The sequence below is a fragment of the Hypanus sabinus genome, chromosome 5 (assembly GCF_030144855.1).
Source record: "Hypanus sabinus isolate sHypSab1 chromosome 5, sHypSab1.hap1, whole genome shotgun sequence".
Taxonomy (NCBI): Eukaryota; Metazoa; Chordata; class Chondrichthyes; order Myliobatiformes; family Dasyatidae; genus Hypanus; species Hypanus sabinus.
The window spans coordinates 23,652,619-23,669,611 of NC_082710.1; the positions used below are offsets into that span (position 1 = coordinate 23,652,619).

Sequence of the window (16,993 nt, forward strand, 5' to 3'; positions counted from 1 at the left end):
TGGCAACATAATTTAAGAATTCTAGTCCCTTAGTTCAAAATGTTGACTGCTTATCATTTCAATAGATACTGTATGACCCGCTGAGTTCCTCCAGCATTTTGTGTGTGTTGCTTTGGATTTCTAGCATCTGCAGAATCTCTTGTGTTTATAATTTTAGCATCTTTGGTTTTAATAGATTACAGTTTTTGCTATGGGCTACAATTAATTTGGTCTGTAGCAAAGAAAAACTTGTAGACCAAATGGAAGAAGAATAGAAAATAAAAGTTACAGCAAAGGAACTGGCCCTTTGGCCCACACTATTTGCAGAGCACAACGCCAAATTAAACTAAACTTCTTCTGGCATGCACGTGATCCACATTCTTCCATTACATGCATATTCATATGCCTCTCTAAAAGCCTCTTGAAATCCACTATTGTATCGGCTTCTACCATTACTCCTAACAGGTTGTTCTAGGCACCTAATGCTGTGCGTGTGTGTGTGTGTGGAAGACGGAAAGGAATGAAGAAACGTGCCCTGCACATCTCCTTTAAACTTTCACCTTAAGTTGTATGTCCTCTTTTTTTCACAGTTTTACTCTGAAGAAAAGAATTTATCCTGCTATTGCTTCCCACAATTTTATACATTTCTATCAGATCTCCCCTTACCCTCTGATGCTCAAGAGTAAACAATCCAAATTTGTCCAACTTCTGTTTGTAGCTCATACACCCTAATCCTGGCAAATCTCTTCTGTACTCTTTCTAAAGCCTCTACATCCCCGATATAATGGGGTAATTAGCATTGCACACAGTCCTAAAGAAGGGTCTCAGCTTGAAACATCAACTGTTTACTCTTTTCCATGCAGAATGCTGAATTCCTCCAGCATTTTGTGTGTGTTGCTTTGTATCTCCAGCATCTGCAGATTTCCTCATGTTAGACATTCTGTAGTGATCAATAAACCAATTGTTTAGAATCAAATAACCCTGCCTGGTGTCTCAGGACTGAGTGTGTCTGCACCTGACCATTTCCCCCTCCCTCCTGCCTTGCCCCTCGTACTCCTCTGCCAACTGTCACACCCCAGCATCTGCAGATTTTCTCTTTTCTATAAAGTCACTGTAGATTTTATGCATTTTAATCTTCCTGGTTAACCTTCCTTGCGAGATACTGTGAAATGCTTTAGTAAAGAATATGTAGTCAATATCTAATAACCCTCGTCACTCACCTTGGTCACTTCCCTTTCCTTTTAAGAAAAAGCTCAATCAAATTTGTAAGACATAGCCTGTCCTGCACAAAGCCATGGTGATTGTCCTTAGGCAATGTTTTTCCAAACATGGCTAAATCCTCTTCAGTTGTTTACTTGCCATTGCTGTGATGCTCACTAACATGTAATTTCCTAGATTATCCCTATTTCTCCTCTTGAAAAAGAGGTACAATATCAGTTACTTTCCAGTGCCCTGGATTTATGCTGCTTTTTCCTAGGTCCAATTTCCACAACTGGTCCAATGGGGCACCGCAGTATCACAGCAATTAGCTTGACTTTTACAGTGTGGGTTTCCTCTCGGGCTATGTCCACACTAGACCAAATAATTTTGAAAATGCTGGTTTTGCATAAAAACGATAGGTGTCCACACCAGGCGTTTTTGAAAATACCTCTGTCCACATTTAAACGGGTATTTGGGTGAATCTCCTCCTACTGGGCATGCGCAGGACACATCTACAGAAAACAAGTGACATATTTGGTGTCAGATCTCACCGTGAAAGACTGGGTGCATGTTTGTCCAGTTACAGATTAGAAAAACTTAAAAGGAAATTGCCAAATGACAGACTCTCGTTGGCTCTCGTGCTGGAGGACTTAAAACTAAAAAAAAAATGCTGGAGTGTATGGAGACAACAGACAGGGAGCTCATGGACAGTATGACCTGGCTGACGATAAACATTGGAAAAACTGACTAAATCTGTTGCAGAGGGATTTGCAATGATGAGGAATATGATGGCTCCCCACCAGTACTTTTCACTGCCACAATACCAGCCTCACAGCCACTACAATAGTCACACATACAGACACACAGACCCCGGGTGGCCCCACCAACATCTTCCCCACTCTCACAAGAGGGGTCACCCTGGAAACATTTCCTACAGCCATAGTCTCTTCACCGATGAAAGGGACGACAGCTATAACTAAATGCAATAAGGTTTGTCACTGGGCAAAAGTGAAATTTGCTGTTACCTCATTTGTTTGCCTTTACTTTTTCCATGTCTTTCTGTATTATTTTGCTGTATTTAACATGTGCAATAAAACAAGTTACTGGGCAAAAGTGATTTTATTTTTACCTGAGTAAAAGTGAATCTTACAATTTTCCTTTTTTGGCCTTAACATTTTCACAGCTATGCCAAACATAAATTACTACTTAAAAATGACATTTTGGAAGTAGTGACAATTGCATCTGTTGAATGTTTGCACAAGCAATACATTAATAAAGCACCTTGTTAAATGTATAAAACATGTCTGCATCAGTGTTATCTTGTATTTCCATAAAATATTACATTAGGCTGTTACACATCTATTGTCAGAGAAGTACTTGCATAAATAGGTAAACCACCTTCATAAAAGCAAGGACAGAAAACAGGGCAAGATGAGTATACTTATTTATCCAGTAAGTTATGGGTCAAAGTATTTGGTGAGTACCTTTCTAACTCTTCTGGCTTCAGTCTCGTTGCCGTCTTTCTGAAATGGTTAGGTTGTGTGGGGGGTTGAAATTCTCTTGTCATATTGTAAAGCTGTAGTAACATTCTGCTCAGGGATAGTCTCCTGAAGCTGTCTGCCATTGTTGTTGTGGTGTTAGAGGTTGCGTTCAAGAAAACAATGAAATGCTGTGCTGCCGCCACCATCTGTTTTGGCACGTCATAACAGCCTTTTTAAAAAGCTTCGGTTACCCCATACTCACTGCACCGCCCAATCAGCATTTTTAGATTTACACTCTGGAGAGTGTTTTAGAAAAGCTCTGTTTTCAGGGGAGGAAAACGCTTTTTCAGTGCGGACGGAGGGTCAAAACGAAGAGAAAAAGCTTCGATTATGGATTTATCCGGTCTAGTGTGGACGTAGCCTAGGTGCTCCAAGGACATACTGGTTGGTAGGTTAATTGGTCATTGTAAATTGTCCTGTGATTAAGGTAGTGTCAAGTTTATGGGTTGATGGGCAGTGCAGCTTGTTGGGCCAGAAGGGCCTGTTCCACACTGTATTTCTAAATAAAATAAATAAGGTTCATAAAATTGTGCTGAAATATCCAAAACAAAATGTACATGACTGCTAAACCTTCTCATGCAGTTGTACTAATACATTGGAATAAAGTAGACATATCAACTAACAAAATACTCCTCTAACATAAAATAACTGTCTTCTGTATGCCTAATTGTTAGCAGTTAATTAAGAATTTAATTAAGAATTAAGAATCTTATTGAGGCATAGTGTACTTAAATTTTGTCTAGATTGTCTAGATAATCTTGAGATAGTTTGTGTTTGCAATATCATTATCAGCTTTTACATTAGCACATGTGTTCTTCATTTCCAAATGATTAAATTCTTAATTCATCACCTGGGATGAGATTAAGAATTAAATCAGTACTGGAAACCATATCATTTCCTGTTGTTGAGTTTATTAATGGATGTACTTGTTCATTTCAGGGAGTAGGCTTGTTACTCATTCAGTGCTATTTAATAGGGTTCATAGAATTTGGTTCTGTGATGAAATACCTGAAGTATTTGCTGTGCATTACTGGTTTTTAGCTGTAACAAAAAATGATGGTTATACTTGCAAATTGCCCCGTTTTCAAAAATTTCATGGTTGAACTAGCATTTCCCATTTCAGTGAGATAAGTTTTTAAAATAATTATCTTGGTAATATAACTATTTGATATTAGTCAAGGTAAACTTTACCTTGGGAAAAATTGTGTTGGGGTGGAAAATTGTAATACAGCCCTTCAAATTGTATATCTTTGTTTATCCTAGCTCCAATTGCAAACTCCTATCTTCATCTAATCTCCTTAAGAATTGAACCACAACCTGTGAAAGCTGTCTCTTGTTCCCTTGACTTGAAACTACAAACCACGCCGTCTGATGAAGAAACAGTCCTGATGAAGGGTCTCAGACCAAAAAGTCAACAGTTTACTCTTCCATTGCTGCCTGGCCTGCCGAATCCTCCAGCATTTTGTGTGTTTTGCTTTGATTTCCATTATCTGCTGATTTTCTCATGTGAAACCACCTATCTTCCCCCCCCCCCCCACTTTCAAATCTGTTGTGGTCACCACCCAATTTACAAAAAGAAGTTACATTTTTCCAACCTTGCAAAATGTACATTACCGTTTCAGATCACTTTTACATTCTTGAGCCAAATTTGTGATCGTCGTACTTAACAATATGAATTCTTCTGACCAGGTTTCCACTTTTATAATGGTACCAAAATAGCAGTGAGTCACTGATGATGAATGTGACTGTAATTAATGTAACCTGCCTGCAGCCTTCAATACAGTTGATCATAATCTTCTCCTTTTGGCTGTTTACACTCTGCCAGTTGGGCGAAAAAGCACTCATCAATTTGAACACCAGTAATGAACTCTCTTTCTGTGTCCTCAGGGTTTCCTCTGGTTTTAAATGTCAATATAGTCCCGGTCCTATCTCTTAACCCTCTCCCTACTTTTCAACTGCATGATCTCTCTTCAGATGGGAAAGAACGGTGTTTGACTCCTGATGACATCCGGCTTTACCTCTCTTCCACCTGTTGTAACACCTCCTCTTATTTGAATTGGTTGTATTGCTCAATGTGCAAATATAAAGGAATAGAATTTTACTCTATTCAGTCTCTAGTTCATATTCCGTCATTCTTCATGGTAGCAGACATTTTGCAGTGTTAGTGACACTTCGATCCTTCATTGAATTTGTATACACACTAGATTCATCTGACTTTAAGCTTGTCTAGATGAAAGATTTAGTGGTAGATAAACTTTGAGTCTTCGTTATCAGATGTACTGTAAAACAGAAAATGCAAGGCAACAACTTTGATAGTAGAAACTGTTATTATTTCAGATTGAAAATCATTTGTCAGGGCTGGGAAAGAGAACACCACTTAGCTTTAAGCTGTATATTGGTTGGGGTTTAGCATGAATAGGTCAAAGGAATTACAGTGTCTATAAAAATTATTCTTCTCCCCCCCCCCCCCCCAGAAGTTTCCATTGCTTTATTTGAAAAACTCCGTTTTACTGGGCATCTCTGGAAATGCAGCTCATTAGCCCCTTGCTAACGGCCACTGGACTCTACAGTGAGGAAATCACCCTTCTCAGGCTCCGTATGACTAGGATGTTATGACTTTGGATGGATTGCCAACCCAAACTTCTGTGTGAATGCTGTGTAATTTAGTGTCCCCCCTCGCAATTACCCATTGGTAAGAAATAACAGATCGTACACTGCAAGCAATTATAAAGAAAGCTTATTTATGAATGTTAACTTAACCAAAGAGTTATTAAAGTAAAGAAGGAAAGAAACAGAAAGGGCCCATTATGATTAAACAGTCATATGTGCACACAAGTTAGTTTATCTTGTCTGTAACTCACATGCTGGACCCTTGGTCTGCGTGAAAGCACACCACTTTCTGAATGTCGCTGAAAATCCATCTCGAACAAACAGGCTCTTCCACAAGAGTATTGGTCCTTGCTCATTGAAGCCATTCATCTGCAGAAAGCACCTTGTGCAATAAGGATGGCATCCTCAGCCATCTTCCGTCCTGATTTTTTTTCAGCTCCCGCTGAAAAAGACCTTGGCTCCCACCAGTGTTCCTCACAATAGCTACCCCCACCCACCCAGCGTTCTCTGAAACCTCCTCCTAATTCCACCACCCTGATTGGCTGACACTACATTCCTAAGATGAACAACAAAGCCCCTTAGCTCAAACAGAAACAGGCTAAAAGCAAAACAGACTGCTCGTACAGAACTACTAAAATGAAATGCCTACAGCATAACAGTAAAAATCTTAACCAGGGTGTTACGTATTGTTTTACAACTTTGAATCAAAGTGAATTTAATTTGACTTTTTTTACACTAATCAACAGAGAAAGACTCTTTCATGTCAAAGTGAAAACAGATCTCTACAAAGTGATCTAAATTAATTATAAATATAAAGCACAAAGTAATTGATTGCATAAGTATTCACCACCTTCAAGTCAGTATTTTGAGATCTATCCACACAGACTCAATTGCTGTAATTGCTGCCAAAGGTGCATCTACTATCAGCTTTGCACAATTTTTCCTCATTCTTGTTTACAAAACTGCTCAAGCTCTGTCAGATTGCATGTGGATTGTGAGTGAACAACCTTTTTCAAGTCCAACTATAAATTCTCAATTGGGTTGAAGTCTTAACTCTGACTTGGCCATTCTAGGACATTAATTTTGTCTGTAAGCCATTCCTGTGTAGCTTTGACTTTATGCTTGGGGTCATTGTCTTGCTGGGAAACCAATCTTCTCCCAGGTTGCAGTTCTCTTGCAGACTGCATCAGATTTTCCTCCAGGAATTCCCTTTATTTTGCTGCATTCATTTTACCCTCTATCTTCACAAGCCTTCCAGGGCCTGCTGCAGTGAAGCATCCCCACAGCATGATGCAGCCACCACCCTGCTTTGTGGTACGAATGGTGTGTTTTTGATTATGTGCGGTGGCTAAACAGTGTTTAGTCTAATAGCCAAAAAGTTCAAATTTGTTTTAATTAGATGATAGAACCTTCTTCCAGATGACTTCAGAGTTTCCTACAATCCTTCTGGCAAACTAGCTGAGATCTCATGTGAGTTTTTTTTTTAAACAGTGGCTTTCTCTTTGCCACTCTCCCATAAAGCTGCAACTGGTGAAACACCTGGACAACAGTAGTTGTATGTGCAGTCTCTCCCATCTCAGCCATTAAAGTTTGTAACTCCTCCAGAGTTGCAGTGGGCCTCTTGGTCACTTGTCCCCTTCTTGCATGGTCATTCAGTTTTTGAGGACAGCCTGCTGTAGGCAGATTTACAGCTGTGCCAAATTCTTTCCATTTCTTGATGATTAACAACTGTACTTTAGAGGATATTCAATGATTTGGAAATTTTCTTCTATCCATCTCCTGACTTGTGCTTTTCAATAACCTTTTTGTGGAGTCATTTTTGCCAGGATACTGACTCACCAGCAGTTGGACCTTCCTGCTACAGAAGTGTTTTTACTACAATCAATTAAAACACCTTGACTGCACACAGGTGACCTTAATTTAACTAATTATGTGAATTCTAAAACCAATCAGCTGCACCAGTGATGACTTGGTGTGTTATATTAAAGTGGGTGAATACTTCCTGGAGTGGGGGGCAGGCCAGGATAGAATGTAGTAATTAGGTGATGTTAGATTTGGGATTACAGGTTTTCCCCGCTATCTGAAGGTAGAGCGTTCCTATGAAATGGTTAGTAAGCCAGAATGTTGTAAAGTGGATAAACAATTACCATTTATTTATATGGGAAAAATTTGTGAGTGTTCCCAGACCCAAAAAATAACCTAAAATCATGTCAAATAAAACATAAAACCTAAAATAACAGTAACATATAGTAAAAGCAGGAATGATATGATAAATACACAGCCTATATAAAGTAGAAATACTTTTCTGCAATCACTGCAGCACTGTTTAGCGTAGTGAAAATCTCACACAAGTGCTCTCAGCGGAAGCGCTCTTAGAGGAAGCACTCTGTCCAGTAACCTTTAAGCTATGAAGGTGCCAAATCATACCAAATAAGTGCAGATCAGTGGGACTAGGCAGAAAATTGGTTTGGCACAGCCAAGAAGGGCCAAAAGGCCGGTTTCTGTGCTGTAATATTCTATGGTTCTGTGGTTCTATAACACATAAAAATACACAGTCTATATAAAGTAGAAATAATGTATGTAGAGTGCAGTTTCACTTACTAGAATCGGGAAGACAGCGAGCACACTGATGATGGTGTGTTAGGCTGAATTGTTGCAACACTTTCATCACCGTCGTCCATTGCTTTCTGTTTCAGCTTATTAATAAGACTGACTGATTTCTCCTTAACTATAAGATAGCCTAATGCAACGCCACACTTTGTACTCCCATCCATCTACTCAAGCAATAGACTTTTCATTTTATCCATTATTGGATGCCGACTAAAAGAGACCACTTTGCTACAAGCAGAACCAACACTAAATTCGGCAGCTTTCAAGATTCTTTCTCTTTGCGTGTAAATAGTGCGAATGGCGGATGCAGGCAAGTTCAACGTATGGACAATGTCCTTACTTCGTTTACCACAATCAAAACGCTTAATTATGTCTAGTTTTACGCTGTGTAACACCCTTATGAGCTCTCTTAGGCTTTTCCGATACCTTGGAACTCATGTCACTAACAGATGCACAACATAAATCGAGATAAAGCACAGATGCTCACAGGCACGTGTTTACGCTGTGGTGGCCAGAATGCAATTCCCAGGGAGGAGCTTGGCTGCTCGGGGCGTGCGCTGCCTTTTTTTGTAAAAGTGAAAACACTCTTTGGCTAGTGAAAACAGCTAACTAATGTAGGTCTTTCGTAACAGCGAGCTGTCATAAGGCGAATGTTCGAAAAATGGGGGCCACCTGTATTTGAACCACAACCACTTTAGAAGTGATATGTTCTGTGCTTAGTTTTACATTGAGGCAGCACGGTAGCATAGTGGTTAGCACAAAGCTTTACAGTTCCTGCCACTGTAGCACTGTTCAATTCATGCCACTGCCTGTAAGGAGTTTTTATATGCTCTCTGTGACCATGTGGGTTTCCTCCTGCTGCTCTGGTTACCTCCCACTCTCCGAAGACGTGTCAGTTGGAAATTGTCTTGTAGTAGGGGTAGGATTAAATTGGGGGATTGCTGGGCTGTGCAGCTGGAAGGGCCTACTCTGCATTGTAGGTCAAAGCAAGAAAGGGCACAAATCTTATATGACAAGATTAAATAATTATAATGAATTACATCTTTAGTGTAGTGAAGCACCCCAAATTTATAAGATAAGTGTGAAACAACATTTTATAGAGCAGCATTAAAACATGTGATCAAATATCAAAGCAATGTAGTGGATTTTAAGGAATATCCAATAAAGTAGTAATCTCATGAATCAGCTCAGGAAATGAATTCCAGAGATTAACATCTAGGTAGCTGAAGATATGGTTGCCAATAACATAGAGATGAAAATCAAGAATGCAAAAGTGACCAAAAATGTAAGAGTGAAATTTTTCAGAAGCTGGAAAAGATTAGAGAGAGAGCAGGGCAAAGCAAGGCATTCCAATACAGCAAGCCATTGCTGGTCAGCTAAAATAAATACAATGGATGAACATGAATTGATACACTGGAGCATATAGAAATTTTTTTTGAAATGAATCAACATTTATAGGAGTGGCAAGTTCAACCAGGAAACCACTGAACTAACTTAAAGATCAAGAGTGTATATTTGAAATAAGGGCATATGAATGTGACTCACCAGCAGTTGGATCTTCCAGATAAAAGTGTATTTGTACTACAATCAATTGAAACATCTTGAATGCACACAGTGATCTCCATTTAACTAATTATGTGACTTCTAAAACCAATATTGAATTGAATTGACTTTATTTCTTACATCCTTCACATACATGAGTAAAAATCTTTACGTTACGTCTCTGTCTAAATGTTCAATGTGCAATCATAGTAATTTATAATAAATAGAACAGTCATTGTAACATAGAAATACATTCAGATCAGCATGAGTCAATCAGTCTAACGGCCTGGTGGAAGGAACTGTCCTGGAGCCTGTTGGTCCTGGCTTTTATTCTGCGGTACGTTTCCCGGATGGTAGCAGCTGGAACAGTTTGTGGTTGGGGTAACTTGGGTCCCCAATGATCCTTTGGGCCCTTTTCTCACACCTGTCTTTGTAAATGTCCTGAATCACGGGAAGTTCACAACTACAGATGTGCTGGGCTGTCTGCACCACACTCTGCACAATCCTGCGATTAAGGGAGGTACAGTTCTTGTATCAGGCAGTGATGCAGCCAGTCAGAATGCTCTCAATTGTACCCCTGTAGAAAGTTCTTTGGATTTGGTACAATAGGCTGCACCAGTGATGATTTGGTCTGCCATATTAAAGGAGGTGAATACTTACGCGATCAATTATTTTGTCTTTTATATTTGTAATTAATTTGGATCACTTTGTAGAGATCTGTTTTCATTTTGACACAAAAGTATCTTTTTCTGTTGATCAGTGTCAAAAAAAGCCAAATTAAATCCACTGTGATTCAATGCTGTAAAGCAATAAAACATGAAAACTTCCAAGGGGTGTGAATACTTTTTATAGGCACTCTATGATAGGATGAAACTAGAGCTGCTGTAGTAATAATATGTAGAGGTCATCCACTGGATGGATTAATGAGGCTGTTTAAAAGGAAGTATGCAAGCAAAAGACTGTAAAAGGTGTTGATGTGCAGGGTGTAGGGCATGCCCAGGGCATGTTCATGAGAGGTTAAAGAACCATTATCACACGTGGATAACTTAAAATAGAAATGCGCAGTTCTGACGCAGACGAAAGAAATAAATTATCTGAAAGTTGTAGAGTTTCATATTGAGATTGGAAGGTTGCCACATGCTCAAGATGGAAAATGAGATGCTGTTCCTTGACCTGAAATTTAAACATTATAGAAGACCACAAATTGATAGATTGCAGTTTGCAACAGGAAGCTTTGGGGTTGACGTTTCAAATTGAACCCGGGGGCTTCACAAAGCAGCCACCTAATGTGTGTTTCCTTTCTGATGTAAGGGGGATTTTATCATGGGTACTGAATGCAGTACACTATATTAGAAAAAATGAGAGCAGAGCACGTTTTCTTCTGAAGGACTGTTCAGAACCATTAATGGTAGAAAGTGAAGCAGTGAAAGAATAGATATTGCATCTTTTGCAGTTCCCTAAGTGTGTTTGATGGGGATGATGAGTAGAACAGGAAATTGTGCATGGAACAGTCTCTTCATATTGCTGAGTATAGAAGGAAAGGAAGGTCTGTCTGTTGGTAGTATCTTGTTGAAATTGGTGGGAATTGAGAAAGGCAGAGGCTGGTGGGTGGAAGGTAAAGCTCATGGGGTACTTGGTCTTTGCTCTGTGCTCTCTGAGAGTGGGTCGGAGCAAAGGTGTGGGGAAATAGATGGGATGTGATCATGATGATGTTTCAGAGGCACCCTTTTGTAAAGTCTCATCAGAGCAAATGCAATTCAAATAAAGGGACTGGGAGAATGAAATGGAGCCCTTAGAGGGGCAGTATTGGAGGTAGTATAGTCAAGATATCTATGGGAGTTTGTGAGCATAGATGTTTGTGGTGACTTCGTTCTCTGTTGGGGAGATCTGGAAAGGGATAGCAAGTGAAAAATCTGAGGTGATCCTTGTGAAAGTGAAAATTGGCAGCAAAATTAATGAAATTTTTGAGTTCTGTGTGAGTAGGAAGCAGCAGCAATGCAGTTGTCAGTATATGAATGCCTTAGAATATACCTTACAGTTCACCCTTCATAAATGTGAAGTAATTGAAAAGCCTGCTGTCTGTCCCTCAACGGCTGTAAAATCTAATTCACACACCTTGTGTTTGCTGACTTACAATGTCTTGACTTGAACACTTTCATCCTTTCAAACCTCTCCCTGTTCAGCCTGTTCCTTTCTCAACTCTTGTTACTCTTCCTGACATAGACACTTCTTTATTCTCAAGTCTTCTCTGTCTCTGAATTTAATTGCCTTACTTGATGTGATTTACAGTGGGCCCTCCTTATCCGCAAAGGATTGGTTCCGAGACCCCTCACGGATACCAAAAAATGCAGATGCTCAAGTCCCTTATTCAACCTGTCTCAATACGGTGGACCTTAGGACCCAGCGGAACCCCAGACCTTATTTAACGTGTCTCACTGCGGTGGACATTAAGACCTGGCGGTGGAGCTCTGAATCTGTAGTGTTACTGTTCACGAAAATAATCATGATCACGATTGAAAATAAAGTGGAAATAATAAAGCGATCGGAAAGAGGTGAAACGCCGCCGGTCATTGTAAAAGTGTTAGGCTACATCGGTTAATGATCGGAACAATTTTAAGGATAAAGTGAGAAAGGCCCTACTACAATGAAAGCTACAATTATTATTAAGCAACGCAGTGGTTTAATTATTGGGTTTTGGGGTTTTGAGTTTTTGATCTTTCACATCAACCCAGCACGAATGCAGAGCACACTCGATAGCGGTCTGTTACTGGATCGAATCTGGGAACTTCCGTTCCTGAACCTGGCGCTGAAACATATGTTCTTAAGTGTTTTATATGCACAGAATGGTAAAATATATACTATATACTAAGACAAACATTTGACTAACTGACGCGAAATAATACCGGATGTACCTGTTCCGAATTACTTCGTAAGACAACTTCCGATTTTTTCCAATCCTGATCCACGATAACCCACACATATCCTCCCATATACTTTAAATCATCTCTAGATTACTTATAATACCTAATACAATGTAAATGCTATGTAAAGTAGTTGTTATACTGCATTATTTAGGGAATAATGACAAGAAAAAAAAGTCTGTACATGCTTGAACAGCAAGTCCTGGAAGAGCACTTCTGGGTTTTCTTAATTCGCCGTTGGTTGAATTCGTGGATAAGGAGGGCCAACTGTAATGTGGCCTGATCCAAAGCTTTGGAATTCCTTACTAAAACCTTTCCATCTCCCTACCTTTCTTTTGTCCTGTAAGGCTCTCATCATAAAGCCTATCTCAACTATCAGGATTTAGATTTTCATACCCTTCTATCTTAGGCACTGTCAGTTTTTCTTTTGGAAGTTGGTACTCTCTAAAGCACTTTGGTACAATTTTGCAATGTATAGGGTGCTATATAAATGGAAGTCATTATAGTTTGGTTAATGCATGTGTGAGAGAATGTGCTAAGTCATTGCAGAAATGTTCAGTATTGGTACCCATGATAATATTTTTAATGTGGGAAGTATTTTTTGAGAATAAAATGAGACTTATAATGAATGATTTATAAATATTATATAAAAGGAAAATCTGTAGGTTTAGATTGGCAGAAAATTTAGGAGATTGAAATTTAAAACAAAACTGCATCCATTACTGATTAAGATTCTGCCACACAGTCTGGCTTGTATGCACCATAGCAGACAGGGAACAGCTTGATTTAATTTATAAAGCACCTTGATTTGCAGTGCTTAATAACTACAGTCCTGAATTAAATGCAGTAGAAATCTAATTTCTGTAAACAAACCTTTCTTTCGATGAAGGAGATGGATGGCTTGCTGCTTTACTGCTCTATGCATGACAACCCCACCAGAAAGGCAGTACTTTCAGTTCCTCTGGGAGGTGCCTTCAATCTAGCTGCTAAACAGCAGCATAAACTGTGGGGGAGGTACTGTAGCACTGACTTGTCTTCTAAGAGAGCATAACAGCAGGGCTGGGCAACTTCTGGGCAAAATTTTAACCGTCATATTATTAATTGTTCACCCTGTGTTATCACATGCTGACAATATGTTACTTTACATTGAATTATTTTTTAAGTGGAAGGTGTTTGGCTTGCAGAGAATGTCAGCAGGCTTGCATCATTAATTCAGGCTGCGAGTCCGTTTTGGGCTGAAAATGGCTGGCTTTGCTGGAATGTGGCAGACAGAAGAAGCTGGAAGCATTTGCACTATATATATGACTTAAATTCTGGGAAATTGCAATTCTGCATGCCAAAAGTCAGCATTATGGACTCCGGAGTTGAAGTTAAACGTGGAACTAATTCAACGGCAGAGAAAAATGAGGTGAGAGCTGTATAACTAGGGAACAGGATTGTGGGGTAGATGAAACTTTAATGGACAGTGTACTATGTTTTTGGACTTCTAAAGCATTCATCAGGAAATGATATGAATACTTTTGCCTTTAGCAGGCTATTTGTTTAGATTTGTCAGGAATATAAATCGCTTTGAGAAATTTGTGTAGGATACGTGGTATTTTGAAAGAGGCTCCTTTTGCATCGAATGGTTACACTGGTTAAAGTTCAAAATCCATTGTTCATTATACAATAATTGAAAAGCTTAAAATGAAAATCTGCAGTAAATTACAAATACTGACAGCAGCTTTAGTCTTCATTCTCTCTTCCGTTTGGCAGACAGTGATATTCCAGATGTCAGGATGGATTTGATTGTTTTCCTAACTGGGGGCAGGGTCAGGAAGTAAAGGCTGTTTGGGAGTTTAATGCTGTAATGAAAGACTAACTGGAAGTCGTTTCTTTATGTTTTATCAGCAATCCTCCTCCACGACAAATATTTAAATTTTGCTGCGGTAAGGACATTGTCTCAGAGGTAGAATTTGATGTTATGCTGTGAGTTCAGTGTTCATTTAGTAGAATTATTTCCAGCATGGAGTTTTAATTATGTCTTTGTGTGTTTGCATTTGGGGGTGATGGAGATTTAATTGACCTCATATATTAGTCTTTTTAAACAGGCTAACTTCCTGTTTTTTTGACATAAGCAGGATTCAATTTCTAATGGATTCCCAAATATAACACGTTGATTCTTCTGACATGTTAATCTCCTCAGTTTTGTGAAAAAAGTGCAGCAGTTCTATAGGTATATATTGGTATTTCCCTGGATAGGTGCCTCCCAGTTTGGGATTATGGCACATGCTTGCATGAATGTTGAAGTTCTAAATGCTCTGTCAACTGGACGTCATATTACTGGTGTTTTCTCATTTGTGAATTTTAACTCCTGATGGGATGTGAAGTTTGCACCAGCTCCTTCACTTCTGATTGGGTGTACACAAACAACCAGTACTGTGTTATACCAGGTGTGGTAATATTTCCTCCCTCTGTTTGATGGAGAAGAACAGACTCAAAGAATCTAGATCAGTTTTCATTTACATTTTAAAAATCATTATGGGCAATATGCATTTTAAAACTATTTAAAGCTTTCGAAATAAAGTTGTTTAAATATTTTAATAATTAAGGATTTGAATGTTTTACTCCTGGAATGCCCTGGGGGCATGGAGGCCCTCACATTTAAGGAGGGACTGATTTTGTGCAAGTTGGCCTTGGGACAGCAAAACTGAGATGAGATTTAACTTTCTTCACCCAGTTGTTGGTGAATATCTGGGATTCTTCACCTAGAGAGCAGTGGAGCTTTAGTCAAAATTTTTTGTAATACCATTTTGGAAACCTTTTGCTTTAGCCATTGGTGTTGCTACATTAATTTCGCAATTATCTTGAACCATGCAATTATTTTATAGAAGAACTCCCACAATGCAGTTGTGTGGTGAGTTCCAGGATTTAGACTCATTGATGATGAATATGCTTTCATGTTAGGGTCATGTGTAACCTAAAACAGTATCAAAAGTATTGGACTGAAATTAAAAGCAAAGCTATGAAAGTAAGAAGAGCTTATATTAAAATGCAGAGAAGAAAACAATAGAATCAAAGAGCCGATGTATAAGTGCATAAGACCAGGAGGATAATCAGGGGAAAAAGTAAGGCAATTAGTGACTGAAAAAAATAACATTCATGAAGGTAGAGGAGGTAAGTAAGTTCCTAATGAACACTTTGAAGCTCTCTTTACCATTTGAGTTTCCTCTGGGTGCCTACAATCCAAAGATGTACCTGTTATGCTGTTGGCATTTAGGGTAGCAACAATAGTCCTCCATCTCTCTCTGTCCTTGGCCATCTTCTCTATTGTGCCCCAGGTGTGGTTCAGGGTTGGCGGTGTTCAGGGCTTCCTTAATCATGCCAGTAGCTTTCTGTCAGGTTTCACTATATCAGTCATGCAAATCTCAGGTGGGAACTTAGGAATACCATTGCACACAGACATAGGATTCTTCATTGCTGATCCCCAAACCTGGAGGACTGGCAGCCCACTCTTAATTTGGCCTCTACCCTTTGACCTGTTTGGCATGGTTGACCTTACTGGGAGTCAAAGCACAAAGCCCAGACTCTTGCCAGCATAGCTCTCTGGAGACATGCAAGCCACCAAACCTTATGAAAAGGCTGCGGTACTCTTGGAGGAAAGATGTACCAGTTGGTAGGTTATTTGGTCATTGTAAATTGTCCCCTGATTAGGCTAGGGGTAAATTGGGGGATTGCTGGGTGGCATGTCTTGAAGGGTCAGAAGGGCCTATTCTGCACTGTATCTCAATAAAAGAGATAAATTATAAAAACACAGCTTGGAAGTGTTCCCTTTTACTTGCTGCCTTTGTCCTCTTTTGTGGAGGTTCTTTGTTTGGCAAATAGTGCTAGATTAGCTAAAATGAGTAACTTCAGTATACATGGTGTGCATAGCAACCTTGGTGTGCTTCTGATATGGGAAATGTTTAGGATAGTGGATAGATTAACAGTCAGGTTGTTGTTTTGTCCTGGATTTGTTTTCTGAGTGTTGGAAGTAATGTCCAAGTAACCGGATCTTATTTTGCAATACTTTTTACTTGTGCTTTGTTGATGTTTGAAAGCCTTTGAGTTGTCATGAAATGAGTCACTTACTCAGCATGGTCAGCTTCTGACTTGCTTTTGTGGGCACGGCACTCATTTTACTGGTCCAGTTGAGTTTTGTCCAAGGCATTATTTGCTGGGTGACTTTGAGTTGGTACATCAGAGGTAGATGGTTAAATTCTCTCTTGTTGGAAATGGACTTTGCTTAGCACTTGTGTATTACCTTATCCACCCATACCTTACTGTTGTGCCATACTTGCTGCATTCAAGTTTGGACTGTTTTATTTTCTTTTGAATTCCAAATTGATAATTAGGTTGGCAATAAATGCCGATCTTGCCAATTGCCAGATCTTCAAAAAGATGTATAATTATGAATAGGCATTATTAGGGAAATATCACTTGATGTCACTGAATAGTTCTCTAATACTTTGTATTTCATGTTTTCATTGGAATAATGTGCTAAAATACTTCACAGTTCTCAGATTTCACCTTTGTATTTCTTCTGAGCTGTGTGAAATAAATTGATGCTGT

At 39.2% G+C, this 16,993-nt stretch overlaps 1 protein-coding gene across 3 annotated transcripts in view; it reads left to right on the top strand.

The window, feature by feature from the left end:
* mcc (MCC regulator of WNT signaling pathway) overlaps positions 1 to 16,993 on the top strand; it is a 145,241-nt gene that overhangs the window by 37,754 nt on the left and 90,494 nt on the right. The window contains exon 1 of one of the 3 annotated variants that reach the window (XM_059969579.1): positions 13,442 to 13,811. The exons of the other annotated variants lie outside the window; for them this stretch is intronic. Within the exon in view, the coding sequence (XP_059825562.1) occupies positions 13,737 to 13,811 (75 nt within the window). The 5' untranslated portion in view covers positions 13,442 to 13,736. Of the gene's footprint in view, positions 1 to 13,441; positions 13,812 to 16,993 lie in introns of those variants that run through there. 3 annotated transcript variants of the gene reach the window in all.